The following is a 15,979-nucleotide window of genomic DNA, read 5'->3' on the forward strand; positions in this document are numbered from 1 at the left end:
TAAATTTTAATTAAGAAATAATATGGGTGGGAGATTTTAATAGAGGTGAAATAAGTAGCATAAATACAGAAGCACAGCCATTCAAATGTATTGAAGACTTGAATACCTTTAGAGAATCAAATACTGAATAGGTTTGTCATGTTTTACTGCTCTATTATATTGGCAACCAAAAGTCAATACAGCAAAAATAACTGTAGGTTATGAAAACCTTTTCAAAATATAAAAGCTACCTTTCTCCTTCAATTAAGTAAATTGTCTACTGTTTCATTGAGTGCTGGGAAATTTTAATTTATTTTTATATCTTATGAGCAGTCACATCTATTGAGAAAGAGATTGGGGGTAAGGAACAATACACAATTAAAGAATTTTCTAACCTTAATACAAGTTCAATAAAATCAACTTTTTTATTCAGCTTTTAGTTTAGTGATCTGTAGCAAGGTCTGTAGTTTTGAGTGTTTTTAGCAAGGTGTGCATCTGTGCACTCTTAAACAAGGGCTGCTGGGTGAAAAGATGACAAAAGACTGTAGTCAGGGGAGACCCTGGGGACAGCAGCTGGGACCAGTGAGGCCTTGGAGATAGGTCTAGCTTGCCTAAGCTTCAATGTTGTTTGGAGTATAGATCCTAGTTGTCTCTTTCCTGGTTCATATTCGAAACCTCGATGGTGCTGAAGGCATCTCCTTGGGTCTGATCTCTGTGGCTTTGGGTCCCAGGTGGCTCCAGGCAAGGGTTCCATGTCACACATCGCTGTCCTCTGCAGCGAGCCCATCCTGTAGGTTGTGCTCCATGTGCGGCACAGGATACGCCTTTCAACGCCGAGTGCAGAACATCTGATTCACTGTGTCCAAATTTGTCTGTGAATGAGGTCCAGCTATGCAAATATCAAGTAATTTTAAACTTGTGTTGCGTTATTTGCTTGGGAAATGTACTGAATTGCTGTTGTAGCTCTGAATAATTTGTTATTATCAGTATAGTAACATCACACTTTGCTGTAATCGCTAGTAAGAACATGGAGCCTGCTTTCTGGGAGGGAAACTAATAGAGGAAAAACAGACTGATTAGCTAATTAAGGTGCAATGTTGAGCTTCTCTGAAAACAGCCCTTGGTCTCCATATTACATTTTTAGCATTGTTTTACTGTTCTTTGCTGACTGATCCAGTGACATTGCTTTATTAGTTCAGGAAGTGCCTGTACCCTTGTGTCCAGCTGTGTCCTCAAGGCCATCTCACAGCTATGGGTTTTGCCATCACAGGATATACTTATCTCATCACCACCATTTATACAGCATCTTTGCTTGTATAAAAGATATCCCAAAGGGGATTAATGGCAATTGATTTCCTGCTTACTGGCCTACAGACAAGTAATCTATAAACAAGATCCTTCAAACTGTTGGTCTGTGCAGAGTGCTTGGAACACTAATGCAGATATAGTGCTCAGGACTTGCTTCAGCACGGAATTTTGCTGCCTGTCCTATTTTTGTTTAGAATAACTTGTCAAGTATTCAGGAAGCCATTAGTATTATGCTGTCACCAAAGGCATGCTCATGGCACAGTGATGCTTTGCATGCAGTATGATTCAAACTCTGTACAATCCACGCTGGCTTTTCCTGTCGTTTCCCTTGATGTTTTTGCTGCACCATGACTGTAGCACATGGCAGGCAGTCACAGAGCACGACATCCTTGCTGCAGCATCCATGAGAGACTGATATGAATTCCAGTGCGTGTTGCTCATCAGTGAGCTTGGTGCTGCTGAGCCTCCTCTAATTTCTAGCTCTTCTTTCTGTGAGAGCCACTTACTGACAGAATAATTCCTGTGATATATTAAACTCTTTCATTGAAACACAGGTTCACTGATAGCGTGGCAGCTCCCTGCAGATTCTTTATGATGGATTTTGTTCCCCTCACACTTGATAATTGCTGTCTTGTTACATCATGCTTCTCAGTGAAGGTTTACTCAGATAATTAATTCTACTGATAGGAAATTAAAATTGTACATAAATTATGTTCACACGTAGTATGCATTATTTTGAACTGATACATCAAAAGGACTTTCGGTGTAGGTCTGAAAAATTCATTTGGATGTAACCCTGTAATTGCATAGAGAGCTGTTGACAATTGTTGCTTGTAACAAAATAGCATATTGTGTATTTAGTGCTAAGTATATATTTTGAAGATGTCATGTCAAGGAGAGTATTATTATCTAGTTAGTCTGGTACCTTATAGAATATTTCTATTTCTCCTATTTCTAAAGATCTGGCCAAATAGGTTCTTAGTTTCACCTAGCATGGATCCAGAAAGATTTTCTGGTTTTTATTACTATTTTTGGCCCCACCTATATACTAAATTTCACTGTCAAATTGCTAAACATTAACTAACCCAAACCCTTACTTTGCAGGAGGCCCAGAAGATCAATGGTGGTGGAGATACGCAGGCAGATGGAGCCTGCAAACCAACAGATGAAAAAGAGGAGAATGTGGCAGCAGAAGTGGGATGGATGACGTCTGTGAAGGATTGGGCAGGAGTCATGATATCTGCCCAGACATTAACTGGCAGAGTACTTGTAAGTTTTCTGTGATTTTCTATGTTTTTATTTTAAAGAACGTTTTCAGGAAGTGCTGTGTCCCAGCACTAGTGGAGGATTTTTGATTGGTTTGTTGCATCAGCACTGAGTCAGTCCCAATTTTCTCTGCAAAATAGCAGAGTAATTCCCACTGCAAGAGAGAGGCAGAGACAGCAAGTAAGAAAAAATGACTGCCAGTCCAATCCACAGCCTATTTCACTGCTCTGCCCCATGGCTTTTCGCTACAAACAGTGAATTTATTAATTTCATATTAGGTGTTAAAACTATGAATCTGTTTTATCTGAAAGTAAAATTGTGCTTGAAAGAATGGAAGCAAACTTGGAAATGAAGCCCAGTGTTACACATGTAGAGTGGTCAGAACTGTAAAGCAAAGACAAGATTGAAATGGCTGTGCAATGAGATTTGTGATATATTCAATAGACTAATAATGATTTTATATTCCCTTCATATTTTTCTTTAGTAGTGTAAAAATCCTTCAAACCTGTGAACAGTTAAATATCAGATGGTGACTGATGATGATGATGTTTGGTTTAAAGGGAAGATGGGCTTGTGAAAAGAGTTATAATTGAGCTTCAGTTCAGCATGGTCACCTGAAGGCTGTTGAGGAACTGATGCCTGGGTTTATTTGGGAAGTGAAGGAGACAAAGTTCACGAAGTGTGGCGCACACATCAGTTTTTTCTGCTCATGGGAAAAGCTCCCATCATTATTCTTACCTGGACAAGCATTTTCTTTACAATGAATCTTAGTGGAATATCAGGTGTTTTTTGTGGAATCTAAAAGGGCTACTTTTTGGAGCTCTCACATCTGGATTCTGTCCCCATACCTTTGACATGTCTGATCTTGCTTTTATTTCTTCCCTAGTAACCTTACCAACCAGCTTTCTAATTTATTAGTTAGTTTGTCCAGGTGCTTTGTGAATATTGAAACAAATATTTAAATAGTGGGGGCTCCCATAATTACCTCTTTAATTTTTAAACTTTATGGCTATCGACAGGTGAAGAAAATAACAGCCAACAGTATGGACAATACAAGACAACACATGTGTTTAAAGGTTATAGCTTTGTAGTGTGTAGTACACAATTGGACATTTACATTGGCAATGGACCATTTGTACAATTCCATAGTGAAATAAAATAGTTCTATTCCTACAACTGATGCAGACTTGAAGGCCTTAGGCACCATTGTAGCCATAGAACTACTTGAAAACTTTTAAGTCAGAAAATACTTTTTTTCCAAGATAATTTACAAAATGTTGCATTGCAGTGCTAGACAGTAAGGGATGTAATTTGTTATTTGTCGTCCGGGTCATTGGAGACAATTAATGAAATTATTTAATCCAATCAGAGACAAACACTGCAGTTATTGATGGAGATGACTCCCTTCCACACTAGTTTTCTTAAAAATGTTTACTTAATTGGTGGTTGTGAAGGAAGGAAAGGTTCTGTTCCTGAAATGAATGTTGAAAAAACCCAGCCATATTTGTCATCTCCTCTCCTCCCGTTTCATTCCTTAGGTGAAAAATTACATTTAAAAAATAAACAAGGAGGAGAAATTAGAACCTTGTTGTTGTTATTGGGAGCATCATGAGAAACAAGAATGGGAGATTTTAAATAATTAAACTATTGAATTTTCAAAGCATTTCACTGTCATTTGCTTATCAATATGTCAGCTGAGTGTTTCCTAGCCTGGTATTCATGTCTATAAGAGATGGAAAAGTGGCATGTGCATGGGGTTGTACTGGTATTGAATTGTTTCAGTAGTTTATGTGACTATAGTAAAGTACTGAAATAGAAATAGACATCCTTACTGCTTTAGTAGCTAAATTCTATTCCTGACATTTCATAAGTGGCTTAGGCACAAAGAAATATTCACACTACCCAATTTCATCTGAAGGGCAGGCTTTGGAGGAAGAGATTTGTGTAAGGAGGTGCAGAATGTGCTTCAGTTAGAAACTGTTTTCGTATTTTGAAGTAGTGCAGCTGGCTAAGCATGGTGCCCACTGTTGTGTGGCCAGAACATCCTTTTTTCCTCATACTTTATCTTTGAGAAGCACGACTAAAATAGAATGTTCTTGGTGCCACAACCTTTGAACATGTGACTTTTGCTCTTAAACAATGTAGATGGGAATTTGACATATGATTTACAAATGTGTCCATGTTCAATTGCATAAGCATGTGATTTAAGAGCACACTAATTGCACCCATGCAGCTCTGTCTGCATTTGATGTTGAGTGTTTATAAACATAAATATGTTTATAAAATATATAAATAACAGTAAAAGGTAAAAGTTTTCATAAAATCTGCTCTGGGAAATGCTGATTTGCTTTGAAGTGCTGTAAAATGCTATTGATGATGGAAGTATCAGATTTCTGAGGTGAGTTTCTCAAAGAAGAATCAGACACATTCATAATTAATCTCAAGATGCAGGAAATTAAACATGTTTATGAATTGATTTTTGCTTCCTGAAATTATATCATTTGAGTAAGAAGAAAAAGATTTTCTTAATTAGATGGAATGTTTGAAGAATGAAGTCATATATATATTGTTGAATTTGACACAGTTCAGTCTATGGAAATCAGTAGACCCTTGACTGGACTTCTGAGAAACTATTAAAAAATGGTAGAGGGCCTCACTACTCAATTGGGGAAAACCAGTGGATCCTAAATAATACAGGTATTTATGGTAAATTTTCCTGGGAAATATATGTAGGTAATATTAATGCTTTTTGGTTTTGTTTCCTTGTGTGTTTTGGGTTTTTTTCAGTATTTTTTCACAGCTAGATTTGTTCTTGCTGCTTTTTATTTAATTTTATTTTTTTTCCTGAATGAGAGGGCTCAATTTTTTTGTGTTGAGGGGGAAAAATCCCCACAACCTCTTGTGATAAGTAGTAGTTTTCTAGCTATTAAAAGTGAAATTTAATAGTATAGAGATTGTGGGGTTTCTCCCTGTTTCCAGAGACAGTGGCTGTTGTCTCATTGCTTTAATGAGAATAGGAGCTCAAAGGATGATTTGGCATTTGACAGATAAGAAATTGGAGAAGCAGGTGTGGTTGGTGTACATAGACATTTTTTGACAGTGTTCTTGACAGTATCAGCTATTTCACTAGATTTTCAAAGCAGAAGGAGAAACCTTCAGCAAACATGAGTATGCAACATCTCAGAATTCAAATATGAAGTTTAATACATTTTCTCAAGGATAAGCAAAGTTCTCATCAATATCTTTTGTTTTATTTCATTTTGGACCCCTCTCATCCTGGAAATGTCCTGTAACCAATCTTCTTGTGAAATTAACATAGATTTTTTTTTTTCCTGAGCATGTGATGTTTTTAGGATGCAGTTCATCTGAATAGGACTTAATTTAGAATAAAATATATTAATTGGCTAGAGAATAGGAATTGAATGCATGCTTCAGTGATTTATTCTTTCATACTCATAATATTCCAAGCCTTTTACAAGTCCAAATATGGCATTAGTTTGGCAGAGTGAAGCACATGCATTCTTTGATAAATTAATTTGTTTTGCTCTGACATTACATTTTTTCTTAGATATGCAAGGTTTGGTGGGACTCACAGAATACCCTAGTCAGGCAAAAAAAAATAGTGCCATATCTTCCCTTTAGCTGTGGTCTAGGTTTCTGAACTTTGAGGAGAAAAGGGAAAGTCTTTCTCAGCTTCTAGATCTGACTGTGCACAGGCAGGAATCACAAGATGTTCCATGCCAGGAGTTGTATGGTGTGGTTTTATTGGTGGCCCACCCCCTCTTTTTTTCCCCTCCTCTTTTTTAATGTTTTTTTTTTGTTTGCTGCTGCCCTTTTTTTTTTTTTTTTAATTTTTTGGTTCTTGGAGATGGAAAAAATTATGTGTGTATTTTAGATTATATACTATTACATTTGTAAAAAAGTTCCCTTTTTCTCATCATGGTCAACACCTAAGAGAAATGACATGAGGACTGAATAGCAGAGTCTTCCCTAGCTGGGGCATCTGTAAAAAGACAGTGCCCAAACTGCTGAGAATGCACCTTGCAGTGTGTCAGTGTAACTGCACAGGTCTGATCATTGCAGATGGTCAGAGATGATAAACTGCTTGTCAGTGTTTGCTACTCACCTGCCACCTGTTCATGGGGACTGGTTTAGATTCTGCTCATCTCTATTGAGAAATGAACCTTGTCTGTTTAGTTATTTTTAATCTTTCATAGGCCTTGGTGGTGCATAAATGACTCCATGAGATGAGTTCTAGATTGCCTTAATCTGTGACAATGGTGGGGGCTATTTCCAGGGTTTCCATAGGAATGGGAACAATGTTCTCCATGTAAGTTCATGAGATAATGATAATGGAATAGAGTAGGAAGTGTTGAGTAAGTCTTCTTCGTTTCTATGGTAACTGCAGCTAGTTTAAGTTCCAGTTATGCATTTTCTGAATATTTATTTATTATTGTCAGTAGCAATGGGTTTTTTTGCAGGCTTTTTTGTTCTAGATTGAAGGGTGGGCTTCTGCCCGGAGTCTTGTGAGAAAGTTCTTCTATTGCACATAGGTCTTTAAAACTGCAATATTAAATTGTGCACGTAGGTGCATTGATATGCAGGAGTTCTGATTATGGCTATACTTTGCATTTTTGGGAAACTGCTGTAATTTCAGTGGATCTGGTACTTAAAGGAATGGTGCATACTGCATGGTGATTCCTGGGGTGTCCTGTGCAGGACCAGGAGTTGGACACAATGATCCTGATGCATCCCTTCAATTCAGCATATTTTATGATTAACATATGCTAATCTTACAATTTTATTTTCTCTGACGTTTTTCATGAGTTATATGGCTAATCAAACATAAACTGTCTTTTTTCTACTCAATTTTACCAGTTTTAAGTACTGCTATGTGAAGAATGGATAAGGTTAGCATAAGGTACATATACTGGTAAAATCAAATCAAGAAAATAAACAGGACATTTCATTAAGACACGATGCGAAATATACTCAGAACTGGACTTAAAACATTGCATTGGAATTCTTATCTCAGAAAGGTGGAAAAATAGAAAATTAGTGTATACATAACACATTCAATTTATCTTAATTAAAATTCTTTATTTTTATAGGCCTGCGTTTTGAAAGCCAGATCTCCCTGTAGCCTAGTCTACCTTATTTTCAGTCAGGTTATAGCTGCTGCTATGGAAGTTACCCACTTTAAAGTTATCTTCAGACTTAGGGCTGCGTTGAAGGGACTTTTGTGAACTCTATATAGTTGACCATGCTTGCAGAATCCATTCTAATAGTATTTAAAAGCATGAGGCTTTTCCTACAGTGGGAATAAATATCTTCTGCTAACATTTTTTGCAAATACCGCTTCCTTTCTTGTCTAAATTAAGGTATGCATGGCATTCTGTCATTAAACAAAGAAAAGCAAACACACTTTTAAAATAATGTGTTAAGTTTTGAATGGTGTGATTATTTGGAGAAAGCCAAGAAAATGGTTGCTCTTCAGATGGCAAACCTAGACTAGGTAAACTTTTGTTATACAGCTCTTCATGGGTGAACAATTGTGAGACTGTTGCTATTGATAACCTGTATTGCTGTATATGCATGTCAAACATAAGTAAGGGCAAGTCTTTGCTACTTTTTTCTTGCATGAATCTACAATGAAAGTGTGTAAATACAGAAATGTGCCTTGTGGTAATGCTGTGCTGGTCCTCATGATTAGTGTGTGGTACAGGAGAAATTTACCTTCCACCTATGGGCCACTGACAGTAGCCAGGTATTGAACAAAAGATGCAAACACAATTCTGCATGTTTACAGAGCTCACTGGAGGAGACAGATGGCTTCCCTTAAGGCATTTGTGCTGTTCCCATGTGAAGGGCTGCTCTGATGATGCAGTTGATAATATTGGGGGTTTTATAGGTTTTTGTTTGTTTGTTTGTTTTTGGTTTGTTTGGGGTTTTTTTTTGTTTTTTTTTCTTTGCACTTAGTGTATTTGAAAAAATTGTGCTTATAATCAAAGCACTGATGTGATAATGAATATTTTTGAAGAAAATTCTGTGTATATTTTTGTACAGCTCTACCATCAATCATTTGTTCTGAGGCATGGGGTAAATGGAACAAACTGCTCAGCTTGTGGTAAAAAGAAAAATCTCCATTTTGATGATCAGCAAAATTTTCTCACAAAATATTGTATATCAAAATCAGTTTCCTTTTCCTTCTTGCATTCTTTTTTTTTTTCCATTTTGAAACTGTTTTTAGGTGTTTCTTGAATATTCACAGGTTTCTTGAGGAATGTTCTCAGCATATCCCTCCTGGTGCCAGTAGTTTTATGTAGCTCCTTAAATTTGCATTGCTTTGGCACAGGAGATTCCTCTCTCCTTTAATTAATGCTTTGTTTTAGCTTCAAATGCTGCAGCAGAGACAACTTCAAAGCTTACTACTAAAGCTGCAGAAAGTCCCACTTTTCCTGTGAAGTCTGATGTCTGTATTGGTAAGGTTTGGAAGGCTTGGTTCAATTGAAGTAGTAGAAACTTTATATTTGCCTTTCTAGAAAGGGAGCAGGTAATCTAATGGTAGAAACTAGGATGGAAAATTTGTCCATTAGAAGTAAAACTCATGGTAACTGCCTGTTCCATATGTTTCACCTAGAAGCTGGAAGCTCTCAGAACCCTCCATAAATGCACAGCAAAATGCCATGAGTTTAAGGGAGAAACTCCCTTCTCTGCTTGAACGATCCTGCTCCTCCTTCCTAGTTAGAGTCCTCATCCTGCAGACACTTCCTTTCATCTTGGGATAAAGCTGGGAGAAAATGTTTTGAGTAGGGAATATGGGGAAAAAAGGGGAAGAGACAGAACTTTTCACGAGTTTGAAACAGTCCTGGTGGCTCTTTAAGTCCCGTGGAGACTGCTTCTATTCATCAGAGCTATCTAGGATAGCTGGGTGAAAAGGCAATTTCTGCCATGTAATGCCATGCCTTCTTATGACCTCTGGAATTGCTAACTGTGACTGTGAAGAGGGGGTCACAAAACTGGCTTGAGGCAGGCTAAATACAGAATGGGAAAGGATAGAGAATCTGATTCTTCCTCTATTTCTGGTCCAAACCTCATAAAATAAAAATTTCGAACACAGTGTACTTGTTACTCCTTAGGATGGGGATACTACTTGGGAACTAAAAGGGAAATGTGGAACCCAGTCCTGCCTTGTGTAGACTGCATGCAACCTAAGCCATCCAGTTCTGTCAGATGCCCACAGTCCCCTCATTGAAAAACATGTAACTCCTACAGACTGTTAAAAAAATCAGTTTGTGCCTGTCAGGGGTAAAATTTTGTAAAAATTACTTCAGTAGAGATGAGTAGATTTTAGTGAGCCATCTGATTGTTGTGGTGTACAAAATGTGATCCTGTCATGAGCCTGCTGTAGAATACTAAGCTCTTGGTTCTTGTCAGCCATTATATTTAATCCTATAACATGTATTCTGAAGGTGTTGAATGTCCCTTGAGAAAGTATAGCTGTGTATCTTGGTAACAAGTATGAGTATATTGTCAGCAGTTTAGTGACAATGCAAACTGTAATGTCCCTATCAGCTGTTTAATTTTATATTTTTCCTTATTTTTTAATCTATTCATAATCTGTTCATTATGACAAGGGAGAAAGACTTGTTTTGTGAGTTTGGGTGCTTTGTTTTCGATTTTAAAATAGAACCAACTCAGATGCTGTAAGGTTGAGTTCAGCTTTAGAGTGGCTTTGGGGCAGTTGGCCCTTGATCTGTGTGGGCTGTGGGTGTCATTGGACTGTCTGCACAGTGTTCCATGCTGCCACTTCTTTTCCATGCTACAGTTTAGCTCCCATGCATATGTAAACAGAAGCTGCACCAGCCAGTTCTATTGTTTCAGCTAAATCGGAGTTCTACGTTCTGCTCCAAGAAATTCAGCAGGATATTTCTTGAGAATTACAGTACTTTGTTCAGATTTATTTTTTCAAGGCTGCAGGTTTGTGGTTTTTGTTATCAACCATGTCCAGAGCAAATTTTGTCATTGATGCTTGTCTGATTTTCTTCAATGATCAAGCTGCACACTGTCAGACAAGGTTTGAAAACTGTTTTGTGCTATACTTAGAGGGTTTTATAAGACTATAAAAAATAATGAAGTAGATGTGAATCCAGCGTTTTTTCCCTATTAGAAAACAGCAGCTTAAATCAGCATGTCATGCTAAGAGAAAAGTATTGCAGAAACCCATAGGTATTTTTATATCAATCTGTAAAAAATTGTAATTATTTTCTCTGTAGATTACATTAATGGCTTTTCTTATCAGTTCAGCAGGTGTATTCTTAAATATTAAAACTATTCGGTCCTTCTTTAATCTTGCCGATCTTTTCTCTTTGTATTGAATGGGTCAGACTGTACCAGATTGGGAGGTTTCTATGGCTGTTTCAAGGATTCTGCTTCAGATCAGGGATTATTAGTCTGAAATGCAGTATGGTCTCTCATGCTTTACCCTTTAATTGAAACAAACAATAAAGAGTGTGTTTTCAGAAACTGTGCCTTGCTCTCATCTCTCAGGTTAAAAGACACCACACACTTCCAGAGAGCTGTGTACATGCCTGTTATTTCCTAGCCTAATACATTTTCTACAGTTTTATTCTTGTGATGTTACAAAGTCCTTTTATTTCTCTAACAGAATATGTCATTATGTCCAAGAATTTTGGTTTGTACATAAAAGGAATACAGTAAGTGTTTCCTGCACTCGTTTTCTGGTCTTCTATGCTGGATTAGTTTTGGCATGAGAGATGTGAAAAGGTGGCCTTTTGTTATAAAAATGAATAACTGACTATAAAGAATTTAGCTTCCTGGGCAACAGGCATTAAATATTAATGCATATAATTAGTAGTTCTACCTCTTTTACTAGTTGCAAATATTACTGAGTATTTGTTTTTTCTCTGTGTGTGGATGCTTTCTACTTTTTAGACTGGAGAAAAGGTAAGCCAGTTGAATTTTCAAGTCTCCATGTAGAAAAGGTTGACAGCAGTATGTCTGCTGTGATAAGCAGTTACACTTTCAAGAACTGTAAAAACAAAATACATGCCTTTATTTGCAAGCAGCACCAAAAATATCTGAAAAGCACAGATTAGCTGACAGAAGTGTCGACAAGTGTGTTATTTGAGTTACCTTCCTCTGCGTGCTGGTTTGCTTCAAAAATACGTAGTGTGATTCTTTGTGAAAATGCTAAAAAAGAGTTCAGAGGAAAATTTAAGCAACTGTAAGACTAAAAGCATATTGGAACACAAAGTTAAATTCATTTCTAGCTTCTGGGTCGAGTTTTGGTCTTGTACTTAACTGTGTAGTTTAATTGAAGGTAGCTCAGTCAATCCATATTTACACAGCTTTAATTGAGGACAGATGTAGATGGCTATATTCAAGGATGAAAATAACATACATGGAAGATCATGTTCCTGTCAGAGAGCCAAATGAAACTTTATCAGAACTGCAGACACCTGTCTTCCTACAAGAAATTGAAAGACAATACATGTGCAGGCCTGTTGGTACCTAAAGATCATTACGGATTTTTTTCCCTAAAGGAAGATGACTAGGCTTTAGAATTAAGAAAAAGCAGAAAAACTCTTCTGCCACAATCCTCTAGAGAGTTTCTAAGCTGAAGATCAGATGCTGTTGAATAGAAATGAAATTCTGTCCCAACTCCCTCTGTCTAGCCTTTGCCTTGGCAGGACCAGAGATGAAGATAATATTTAATGGTAGTGACAGTTAAAATTTGAGCAAAAATTTGGCTGAAGCAGATTCTTATGGATTTGGGGACTTTCTGGTTTTTTTATCGTTTTCTATAGCACTTGCAGTTTTCTATATGTTTTTTTCACAGTTGGGATTCTGTGCATTTGCTGGAAGTTTTAGTAAAAATTTCAGACTTCTCAGTGAGGTCTTTTCTCATGTGTTTGACTAGAGAATTACGTTTTTCCTTCCCCCTCGAGGCAAGCCTTGACATTTTTTTCTTGGTAAAATTCTATGAAATTCATGAACCATTTTTTCCTCCTATTTTTGTAGTAAGAGAGTGTGAACCAGTAAGTTTCAGCAAAATACAGTTTCTGATAGAGTCATCTAGTAGTGCCCTTCCTGCTGAACTGAAGGTCTGCTAAGTTCACCCCCCCTGCTTTCACAGAAATGCATCCATGTGATGGTTGTTCCCAAGGACAGAAGTATCTCTACATGTTGTACTCCAGTAATTATATTCTCAAAAGACAGCCAAGGAAACACCAACTCCTGAGTGTATGTATCTTCTGCTGACTCCAGTGGGAGCAGGGATTAGCCATAATATTAATTTACTTAAACTGTGTTTAGGTTTTAAAGTATAGGGATTAGATTTGGTTAGTGGTTTTGTTAGTCTTTTTGAAACAGTACTGGCTCATTTGCACTACAGTGTGGCAAAGACATGTGCTCTAAATGCAGAATTGCAAAACTTGATTTCTTTTGTGAGTATGTCTTAAGGACTTTCTCTTTACTGCCATGCTGATTTTTTTTTATGCGGCATAGATAAATCAATGTTTGATAACAAATAAACAGAGGTGAATTTTATTCTTGCAATTTATATGACAGATTTTGATATGTTGACAGAATCAGTGTTCTGTGACAACTGTTACAAAAAACAAGTTTTGTATTAAATCATGTGTACTTTCCTACAATGCATGATGTTATCTATTGGTCTATAGATGAGATTTTTCTGTAAAATATTTTAATGCAGCCAGTAGAGACCTTCATGCTGCTGAATAATAAAGCAAGGTCAAGGGAAGTTATAATGCAAAGCTTAATGCTTGGGGTTTTTTTCTTTCATCTTAATATTTTATTTTTATAGTTGCAGAAAAACATGTTTTTAATGTGACCATTCCAGCAATAATGTCTCATAGTATTTCACTGAATAGAGACAGCAGTTAGATGTAAAAAGCCTTTATTGCATGGGAGGCATATTCCAGCTTAGTTTACGGTAGCTGGAAAAGGAAAGGGAAAGTTATAGGGGTTTTTGTTTTCCTACTGTACTAGAGCCCCCCCCCCCCTATATTTAGCCAGGTTAACCCAGTCTTGTGGAAAAGGTACTACTTTTTATACTGAAAGCATTATATTAGTGTCAACATTTTCCTTTAAAATCAATAGATCTGCTAATGTTTTAATTAACATCATAAATTGCAAAGCATTTCTTTGAAAAGTACTTTGAAATAGTTACATGAAAAGACTATCAATCCAATGTTAATATTATGAAATATCTTGACAACATAATGATTTCAATTAACTCTGGTTGGAAACTTAACTTGTACTCATGTAAAAAGCCTGAAAAGAGAAGTTGCTTAACATAAGTTCTGGCAGGTGTGTAGTAATACTCATCTGAGTTATGTGGATACAAGACATAACCTGGAAACTGCTGCTTGGTTGAGCCAGCAACCTTTGGCTTTCCCCGGTAACATTTTAGGTAGTTATAGGCTAGCATCTATGGAACACAGTTCCAATCCATTTTATTTTGTTCAGGATGATGAGCACAGGCCACTGAGCCTCTGCTTGAGAGTCACTGACATTCTTTTTTTGAATTAATTTTTTTTAAAAAATATTCTTTTCTTGTTTGATTTCCTCTATCCCCTGGTACAATACTCAAGATTGTGATGGGTAAAATGTTTGTCCTTACAGATGTCCTGCTACAGGTGCAGTTGTTTTGACAAAAGTTGTCTTTCCAGGAGAGTCTGTAAGAGCAAATCAGTTATCTAAGTACCAATTTTTTTTAACCTGTAAGATATTCTGAGGTATGACTCATTCATTATAAGAATGTTTAATTACTTAACTTCTGAATACTAGCATGGAAAAAGTGATCAATTTCTCTTGCTTCTTTCTGTTTTCACACAAACACTCAGGTTGGGTTTTCATTGGAAGGAGTGTACCATGTTCAACAGTAGCAATAAAGTCCTTTTTCTTTTCCCTGAAAGACAGAGATAGTGTCAGAACCACAATGTACACAATGTGAAATTCCATATGAAGCAGAAATATCACATGAAGAAAGAACAAAAAAGCCCAAGAATAAAGGTTTTCAATAAATTTAGTTCTTCCCCCATAAATCTTTCTTCTCATTTGTGCTTGGAATGTAAAGACTATGCTTATTATTCATGTTTTTATATGTATTTATTTATTCTATGACTGCTCATTTTTCAAATCAGTCTTACCTAAAAAACATTGAATGAGTTTGCTAATATAACAGAAAGCTGTATTAGTAGCTCTTACTGTTTTACTAAGGCCCTGTGGGCAAAAAAAGGTCAATGAAAGAAACCTCGTCTGGGCTTAGGAAACAAATTCATAAAAATTGTAACATTTTCATCATGTTTGCTAAATCAGAACTAGGCTTTCCTAAGCACTGCAAAGATGAAAGAATATGAGCGAGTGCTTTTCTAGAGAGCTTTCAGTTTGATAAAGATGGAAGGAGGATATGAGAGCCTAACTCAAATTCTGTAATGAATGTTGACCCAGGGTATTAATAGCCAAAATCAGGACTGGATATTGATTCATTCTGCCTGATTTTGAACAGTTTATTTTGTTGTTTTTATGATCTTACACTACACCAGTTACAGAAACTCATGACTGCAGTTAGTTGTTTAAGTGGCAAGACTATTTAGCCAAGTTATCCTGTTTGGAAGAGATATCCCATTCTTTTTTTATTCTGGCTGTTTTTCTTGTAGTAATAAGAAAAAAGGATTTATGTCTTCCTTTTATTTTGGAGAAGAACGAGCACTGAGAAATAATAGCTGTTATGCACCTTTCCAGCCTTTCAAGGCAGAAGGAAAACTTGGGCATATTTAGCATTGGCTTACTTTGCATCTCAGATGGGTTCTTTATGATTGTCTTTGCAGGAAGGTGACTGGGATGAGGGGAAATCCCCTGGGATCTACTGTGCAGACAGGTTACTATAGAGGGTTTTTCCCCTGGCCCTTTCAGATGAGGTAACCTGCTTTCAAAGAGCATTACCTTTAAATAGCATGCCTGGCCAGTTCTGTCAGGTTGTATTAGGAAACTCTTGTTTTACCTCTGTTTGGAAAAGAAGAGATATATTATTACATAACAGTTGAGGTAGTTTCTGTTGTATGAGTGTGGGGGGAAAAAAAACCCCAATAAGGTTAGCAAAAGATATTGCTAGTCTTACTATGCACAATTTGTTAAGCTTTGAAATATTAAAAAAGACATGTATCCTAAAATGTTATTTTAAAAAAGCCCACCAAAAAACCCAAACCAAAATGAACACAAAAAGCAGCCCCAAAACCTTGAACACCAAACCAAAAAATTTCGGAATATGAACCAGTACAGAAATCAGTATGAATGTAGACTCCTTAACTTTCTCTATCATCCTGCTGAATACTTTAGGAAGAAACTTTAGGTGAACTTCATGCTGCTTGTAAATAAT

The 15,979-nt window shown here is 36.6% G+C and overlaps 1 protein-coding gene across 7 annotated transcripts in view; it reads left to right on the forward strand.

Annotated features, from left to right (window-relative positions):
* Positions 1 to 15,979, forward strand: part of KCNMA1 (potassium calcium-activated channel subfamily M alpha 1) — a 407,920-nt gene that overhangs the window by 114,615 nt on the left and 277,326 nt on the right. For all 7 annotated transcript variants that reach the window (XM_050976320.1, XM_050976322.1, XM_009087486.4 and 4 more), the window contains one exon: positions 2,392 to 2,556. In XM_050976320.1, coding sequence (XP_050832277.1) covers positions 2,392 to 2,556 — 165 coding nt within the window. The remainder of the gene's footprint in view (positions 1 to 2,391; positions 2,557 to 15,979) is intronic.

This window comes from Serinus canaria, chromosome 6 (genome assembly GCF_022539315.1).
Source record: "Serinus canaria isolate serCan28SL12 chromosome 6, serCan2020, whole genome shotgun sequence".
NCBI lineage: Eukaryota > Metazoa > Chordata > Aves > Passeriformes > Fringillidae > Serinus > Serinus canaria.